The sequence below is a fragment of the Cydia splendana genome, chromosome 10 (assembly GCF_910591565.1).
Source record: "Cydia splendana chromosome 10, ilCydSple1.2, whole genome shotgun sequence".
NCBI lineage: Eukaryota > Metazoa > Arthropoda > Insecta > Lepidoptera > Tortricidae > Cydia > Cydia splendana.
Genome location: NC_085969.1, coordinates 13,367,588 through 13,376,516, shown reverse-complemented (window position 1 = coordinate 13,376,516; position 8,929 = coordinate 13,367,588). Strand labels below are relative to the sequence as shown.

Here is an 8,929-nt window from a genome sequence, read left to right as displayed (position 1 = left end):
ATGACGGCTGTGGCTCGTCGTCACCATTTTACCTTCGAAGACATTGTCCATGAGGAGTGGGAAGATTTCAAGGTAAATAATTCAGATTTTTATAATTTATTCTACTAAGAATTTATAATTTAAAAGTGTACTTTTTACTAACATTATATCTTATCTTAACTACTTCTTAGGCAATCTTAGTAGACAACTTCAAATTCCAAACCTGCTAATGTAGGAACTGTATCTGTGTACAATTTTTCCTATACCTAGTCGGTGACCAACGACTCGCCCGCTTAGCCAATGGGTACTTGAAACTCAAGGATACCGCTTGCACTTTCTTGAGATTTCCCCAAATTGTAGTCACTCAAGAATACCTCAGCAGTCCTTCCATAGCGACTTAAAGGAGTCGTAATACTTAATGAACTATAATAATGAAATACTTAATAAACTACTATCTTACTCCGGTTTCAGTTGCAGTACGACAAGCACTACACGTCCAAATCGGAAGACCGTCACCGCATGGGCGTTTACGCCCTGAACAAATACAAGATAGCAAAGCACAATGAAATGTACGAAAAAGGGATGCGCTCATACAAACTAAAAATGAACAAGTATTGCGACATGATGGGGCCCGAATTCAACAAGAAAATGAAAGGTTTCATTTACCGAGTCGCGTAAGTGATTGGGATTTTCTAATAAATAGATGGGCACTTACCTACTTCAAAAATGCAATGATTTCAAGTAGAGTCCAAGTAGGTAGGTACAGTCAAAGAATTTAAATTCCGATCCATTTCGCACCTTGCCATTGCCACAGTGACAATCAATATAAAAGTCTAGATACTTCATACTGTTGTCACTGGAACAAAGTACAAAATGGGTAGGAAATTAAATTCTTTGTCCGTTGGTACCTAACTATATAAACACAAGCGCACTCATCATCACTTTTGCGTCTACCTCGAACATTATTTTTTTGATTATCCTGTTCTATTTTAATTTTCGACATTAAAATAGAACAGGATAAGAATTAGAATAAGAAGAAAAAAATAATGCTGCAATTTACCTGCTGCACTTTGTGTATTAAAGTAACTAAATACGCTCCGAAATTATTTTCCTGGACATAAAGTTAGCATAAAGTTAAGTTAGTTAACTAACTTGGGTACTTATCTGAGATTCAGTACCCATGTAATATAATAATGATTTTCTTAACACTAGAGCTCCATGAAACGATTGAGTAAGAATTTTCTGTCCCATTAAAACAATGTCCAATTTTTTTTGCTTATCTACCTTCAGTCGTGATGCTGCGAATCACACAAAGCCCTTCAGGACACCTATGTTGGCAGACTACCCCGCGACGGTAGACTGGCGTCAGCGGGGCGTGGTTACGGATGTCAAGGACCAGAAGCAGTGCGGCTCCTGTTGGGCCTTCAGTGCTGTAAGTTTTCTGAATTGCAACTTTTAAAAAATCGATAAGCGTTATGACTAGTACGAAAAAGGTAACACTTGTTAGAACGTGATGGCATTGATACCAGACGATAAAAGTACAAACATAAAAAGCCCGTTGATCAATATTAAACCTATTGAAAGGAAACCCGTTCAAACGAGCCGGAAAGGCGAGTTTCAGGAGTAGGTAAACCAGGAAATTAACCACGCTTTCAAAAGCCGAAGTTTGATTTGAACGCCCGCAGAAAACATTGTACATTTCTATTTTTCACATTATTGAACGAGAAAATAAAATTTCGGAAAAATTGTTGCATAGAATTGACGACCGGTCTGGCCTAGTGGGTAGTGACTCTGCCTGCGAAGCCGATGGTCCTGGGTTCGAATCCCAGTAAGGGCATTTATTTGTGTGATAACACAGATATTTGTTCCTGAGTCATGGTTGTAATCTTTGTATATAAGTATGTATTTATGTATATAAGTATGTATATCGTCGCCTAGCACCCATAGTACAAGCTTTGCTTAGTTTGGGGCTAGGTTGATCTGTGTAAGATGTTCCCTAATATTTATTTTATTTATTTTATTTTATAGAAACAAGTTTAGAATCACAGTTGTAATAACTTGTATGGTTAAGTACCTAATATTTTCATTCATGAATACTATCATTCGTTCTACTGTGGATTGGACGAAATAATTGATTATTTTGTGCTATTGTCAAGTACCCTAACAAACTAAGTATACATAGGTACCTACTTTTCTGGGGAAACAAGTGGTCGTGACATATCTAACAAACATACTCTTTTGCTCAACAGACCGGCGCTCTCGAAGGCCAAACAGCCATCAAAACCAAACGACTGGTGTCCTTATCGGAGCAAAACTTGATCGACTGTTGTACGAACAAGTACGGCAACAACGGTTGCAACGGCGGCTGGATGAACAGCGCCTTCCAGTACATCAAGGACAACGGCGGGATCAGTGGGGACGCGTCCTACCCCTACCAGGCCGATCAACAACAGTGCAGGTCAGAATGAAGTCAGGATTGAGAGTAGCTAGAACAGGATGAGCTTTCCTTTGGAGATACTTTACTAGTAAGAGTCACACCACGATAAATTTACACAGCAAATTCCATGTCGGTGCAAACATAGCGTATACGGACTCTAGTTTAGAGTAAGTTCTTGCTACATATGATATTTGAAAATATTTTAAACATATTACTTATAATATCATAAAAAGAAAGAGTATAGGTACCTGTCCACATCACAAAAAAACATACCGAAGTTATCATATCAGAAAGATCAGATTCGTGCCAATGCTCTACTCGAATTTTATCTAGGGCTATCAAAACATTTTTTAAGCTTATTTTTTTCTTCAGATACAACTCTAGAAACGCCGCCGCCACTTGCACCGGTTACGTGTCCATACCGCAAGGAGACGAAGGGAAGTTGATGGACGCAGTGGCAACGATAGGGCCTATAGCCGTCGCCATCGATGCACCCAACACGTTCCAACAGTACGCGGAGGGGGTGTATTATGAACAAACTTGTAGGACTAACAGTCCTGACCATGCCGTAAGTTTTTGGGACAGTGTGGAAATCTGTACTTTACAAGATACTGTAAAACTGTCTTGGATACCTCTAACTTTTTTCGTAAAAATCTGGTAGCGTCAAAATTTGTGTGATGTAGGTCATAAAAATCTTTAATAATGTGCTACTGTATCTTCTTTTCTATGTAGTTAATCCCAGTTTAAAACGAATAAACTGAATCGTTAACTAAAATGCAATACATCATGGTCTAATAAAACATGGTCTTCCATTCCCAGAGTGACACGGGCCTACGTCACAATAACATTGCCACTTTATTCCAACATAACATGTTACATGGGTACATTATACCTATGGTTAATAAGTTAAAATATTTCTTTATAATTTTATAATTTTCATTATGTATTTTAGCTTAAATTTTACAATAACACGTCATTTTTAATTACTCGTTAGCAATATCTTCCGATTCACGAAAGAAATTTCAGACTTTCGGGTAATTCTGTTTATACTACTGGCAACACAGGATAGCGCTGTGCACATTTGACAATTCGGATCTAGATAACTTCATGCCCTGACCGTCATCCTTGTCGAACGCGTGTTAATTGTTATTTCCTTCTCGCTCATCAGTGTCAGCAGTCGCAGTGTTTTCCAAACTTTTCACGCCGTAAGCTTGGTAATTAATGTGTAACTGTGAATTAGTTTTTCAAACGTTTGTCTTGTATAGATAAATAAAGTTTAATTTAATACATTAGATTTGTTTTATTTTACTATGCTTCTACATGAATAACTTAAAATTAATGCCGTTAAAATAATTTTCACCGTTGGTTAAAATTCTCCCACATTTCAAAGTTTGAGAACCTGTAAACAGCATGATGACGTAGGCGCGTGTCAGTTAGGTCATACGCGAATCTCGGAATGGAGTACCAGGCGGAGTATATTATTATACCATGCAATACATTACACAAACGGGTCTACCACGATATAATTTCAATCCGTATTTCATTATTTGTGTCAGCTTACCTACATACTGATTATTATTGACAGGTTCTAGTTGTCGGTTACGGCACTGACCCACGCGGAGGAGACTACTGGCTGGTCAAGAACTCGTGGGGCAAGTCGTGGGGACTCGACGGATACATCAAGATGGCGCGGAACCGCGGAAACCACTGCGGCATCGCTAGCGTGGCCTCTTACCCGACGGTTTAAACACTGTATTGTAAAAAATATTTTAAGTTAGAACATCTATGTAATTTACTAGCTAAGTACTTCCTTGTTCCTTAGTAATAACCATCCCTCTTTTAGCCCCTTTAACTAATAATATCCGGTGTTCTATGGTATATCCTTACATAGAATAAGTGTTATCACGAATATCATGGAAACAACAGACAGACTATTTCCATGCCAAACTTCAACTAAATCGGTTCAGTACGTTAATCAAAAAAGGAAACGAAAGGATCCTCAAAGGGATAAGTTCGCCTTTGTACTTCTTACTAATTGTATATTATTTTTAATACTTATGTATTTTTGTACAATAAAGAGTTTACTACTACTACTACTATTAATACGAGTTAGTAGACAGAGTAAATTACTTTCGTATTTATAATATTAAGTAGGGATTTGATAAATAATTTAATAATGTTAAGGAAACATACGTACTGGTAAAGCAAGTAGGTAAATAAACCTATCAATTAAGAATAATTTAATTTTACCATAACACGAGTTACGCACATAATAATATTATCATATTAAAGATTTTGCACGTCAATGTAATTAGAATTAAGTACTTTCTTTGAAATAAACGGTTTCTTTATCTAATAAATTATATTTGTTATACTTATCTCACTATGTTCTAATAATTATAACTCACTGTCTGGCCGGAGATTGCTCAAAGCCGAGACCGGTGTACTTTCGTTTGGGCCAAATACCTTTTGCCAAATTTCACTTCCCAACAAACTTATCGCAATTGTTTCATTTCCCAAAGGAACCTTTAGCAAAGTTACACTTCGCATATAATTTATTTGGTCAAATTATCACTTGGCATGATTTTACTTTGTCAAATGTTGTTAGGACAAAAAAATATTTAGCAAACGATTTTTATTGGGTAATATTATATTCCAAAAAAGCCGTTAAGTGGGTTAGGTTAGGTTAAAACTGCGAGCCTTACAAAAACGAAATGCTACTAGAAAAGTGGGTTTGTTTAGGTTCGAACTGCGATCCTCACAGAACCGAACTGCTATCAGAGAAGTGGGTTAGGTTAGGCTAGAACTAAGACCCTTACAGAAACGAAATGCTACTAGAAAAGTGGGTGGTTTTACCTCCTTTTCTATATAGTGCACCATCTACAATAATCTTTCACGGGCCCCCATAGAAAACGGTTTTTTTTTCTTAAAAATTATAATGTTTATGGTTCAACTAATCACATCCGTAGGTATGCGTAAAACATAACCAAAATGATAAAAATACCAAGGTTGGGATTAAGTATTTCAAATAAAACAAAAATAAAAATATCTATTGGTATGTATATACTCGTACATATAATATGCCATGCAATGTTATGCTTATTTGACTAAATAATACTTGGTAAAATGAAACTTGTCCAAGTAATTATTTGCTAAACAATAACTTGCCAAAAAAGGCTATTGCTAACTGAAAAATTGCGATAAGTTGTTTTGCCAAACATTTTTTTGGGAAATGATAATTTGGGAAACATAGTTTGGGATGTGATACTTTGGGAAACGTTATTGGCCCATTCGTTAGTAAACCGCCGAGACCACAGTATAATAAATAGTACTAACGTACAGTATGGACACTCCCTGCCTCCCGCTGAAAGTGCCGCTCACCCGCTCTCGGTTACCTCTCAGTTACCGGCTGGCAAGGACGCGACGACGCGGTGCGCAGAGCGGAGGCCACGTAAAATATTAAACAAATTTACAAATCTTTTTGCAATGGGCGTGTGTTGTGCTGTGTACGGTTGTTAAGCTCTATAAACGACAAAACTAAAAGAAAGTTCTACAGATTCCCATTGGATGAATCAAGGCAAGTACATATATACCCAGTTATTTTTAAAGTGTTTTATGTTTTAGTAGAATACCAACTTACAATAGGTACTTATGTTTAGTATTTCTTTTACCCTTTCTGTTTTAGACCTAAACCTATCAGATCACACTGAAAACATCACAATATCTATATGAACAAAAAATCATGTTTTCAACTTACGTAATATTTTGGTGGCCTGAATTTCCTTACAAAAATGTTGTTACTTCGTTTATACTGATTCAAAATAGGAAACTATTGTATAAATCGAGCTTAGATACCCACCTTACAACATAATACGATTCTTATTTCTTCCTAATTCGCGCAATGAGTTTTGAGTCATTGAGGTCATCGAACTTGACAACAAAATGGCGGGAACCCTAGCCCGTCTTATCTCACTCACACAAGCATGGTACGCGTTCACCCACACGAGCTTAGACTGTGTGCGTAGGAACGCGTTTGTTTCATACATTTGACCGCCAGTGTCCGGGGTGTGCCGAGACGGATAGAGATCGAGGGGGAAGGCCTTTGCTCAACAGTGGGACTCCAAATATTATAGGTTATAAATTAATGTACCTACGAGTATATTACAATTATTAGGTAGATGTTTTCTGTTAAATAAGTATGTCTTTTTGATTAATATGCAAGACTAACTAACTAAATTAATCTAGGTAAGCACCTAGATGCATTCCAACATTTTTACCAAAATTAATATCTTGTTGTTGAATTTTTTAGTCTGAGGTACGTGGAAGAAAGAGAGGGAACTATTTGCCCAGCAGTTAGACACAACAGGCTAAGAAAGAAATAAATAATAATTAATTTGTCTGCTGTCATAAAGAAGAAGAAAACAAATAACTTAGATTTTTTTTTTTACTTTCACTATTATTAAACATTATCTTAGATAACTTAGATTTTTATTAATTATATCGTGAATGTAAAAATACTTCCACTACATCGTCTAATCTAATGATACCTAACATAGTGCATTCACCTATAACCGGCATGATAAAATTATAATATAAACATAGGTAAGTACTTATACTCTTGAAAAGCATTAGCTCCTGTTTTTGTAAACCGAGTGTTATCATCAATATGTTTCTATTTGTGTTCAATTTCTCATGATCACATTTACCAGAAAGTAACGATATCAGGTGTAAAGTTATGTACTTAATGCATTATTTAAGTACATGGTCTAATAAAACATGGTCTTCTATTCCCAGAGTGACACAGGCCTACGTCACAATAACATGGCCGCTATATATAGCGCTATCGCATATTATCATATAGCGCTGTCGCATGATGACGTAGGCTTGTGTCAGTTAGGTGACCTAGAAAAGACGGGAATAGAGTACCAGGCGGAGTATATTATTATACCATGTTTAAGGAGGTATATTACCTCCCATCATTTCATTTTGTATTCACTAGTAAACAATGCTTCGAAATACGTATATAATCACCGCAAATAAGCGTAATAATCACATTTCGAGCGGTTGCAATCTGGTCTAATATTCCCAAGGGGTAGCGCGATCGAGGTTAGTTTGAAATTTCAGTCGAGTGATGTCCCAGTGTCACGTGATTTAAGACGAAAGTGGACGATCGCACTAAATCGCCTTTTATTAGCCAGTACTACCAGTGTGTCTAAAATCAGATTATATACCAAAATTGTCTTTGAATATATCATCGCCAAACATTAGCAGAATAAACGACCGATATCGCCAAGGGTCCGATGCAGACATGCCTATTTACCTTAAATTTAATATTTATAATCCCTAAAACTGAAAGTAGAGTAGCAAGACCTACTATTAATAAATAATAATCCTCCGTAATTGGAGAGTACACTCAACACAGGTTCCACTGAAATTGCGACTGGGTGAGAGAGAGTAATGGAGCACACTGTTCAGACAACACAACATGTAGTAACTTAGTGGGACAATGGCCTAACTATGACTATTCTAGCCAGATACGCCTTTGTCCCACCAAATATACGAAGTGTAACTAGTGCTGTGCCGTTCCCAGAATATTCAACTCAAAGGATTACGGTTACGGAGTATTTTAATTCTCTATACGTTTATGTTTCAAAGGTTTGTTTCAAAACAACACAATTAAGTATAATTATTCGTCTTTAAAAGTTATGTTTTTTTGAAAACTTTACTACCTAGTATCTTGCAAAATATGTTTTTGTAAATAGGGTCATTAGCATTGACTAGATAACTTCTTAATTATTCCAGACTAAAAGAATATATTCTACAGGCCACGGAAAATATTCCCATGGTACTGTTCTTAAGACAAAACACTAGGTAGTTCCCAGAAATCAAATTTATGAATATTCATTAAAATCACCACCATCTCTCTCGCTATGCCATATAGGATATCGTATAGGAGGGACAAGCGTGTACGGCTTGCCCTTAAAGAGTTGGTCAACGTCGCCTAGCCTTTTTAAGATTGCATATACTCGAGAATTTGGGACGGGTACCGCCGTGACCGAGTGGTTTAGTCGTCAGGACTTTAGCCACGTAAGTTGCAGAACCCGGTTTAATTCTGGCCTCGACCACCGGAGGCTTGGTCACTTTTTCTGTAGTGTATAACATCTATTTATATACAGCTTTCGAGCCCGTGGCTCTCGTGTTCAGCGACGTATGCTTCTATTGTGCCCCTGAGACCTTGCAGAAAATGCTTAATGTTCAACTTTTCGATTAATATGCCCTAATATATAGGGGAATATTCCCACACACATCACTACGTGTAACGAACACTCGCACCCGGGGCTATCATACATTCGTATCATGTTCAGGCGGGACGTATGCTTCTATTGTGCCCCTGGGACCTTACAGACAATGCTCAAATTAAAACATTGCAAGCTTTGTTTTTAAATTTGCGTCTAGTTTTTACAAGATACAGTGCCGACTAGGGAAAAATGTGTATCATTACAATAATTTTTT

General features: G+C 36.9%; 1 protein-coding gene across 1 annotated transcript; it reads left to right on the top strand.

Annotated features, from left to right (window-relative positions):
- LOC134794577 (procathepsin L-like) lies at positions 1-4,163 on the top strand. Its single transcript, XM_063766386.1, has 6 exons — positions 1-72; positions 451-653; positions 1,270-1,411; positions 2,229-2,437; positions 2,789-2,984; positions 4,002-4,163. The coding sequence occupies exons 1-6, from the start codon at positions 1-3 to the stop codon at positions 4,161-4,163; spliced, it is 984 nt and encodes a 327-aa protein (XP_063622456.1).
- Positions 4,164-8,929: the final 4,766 nt, after the last annotated feature.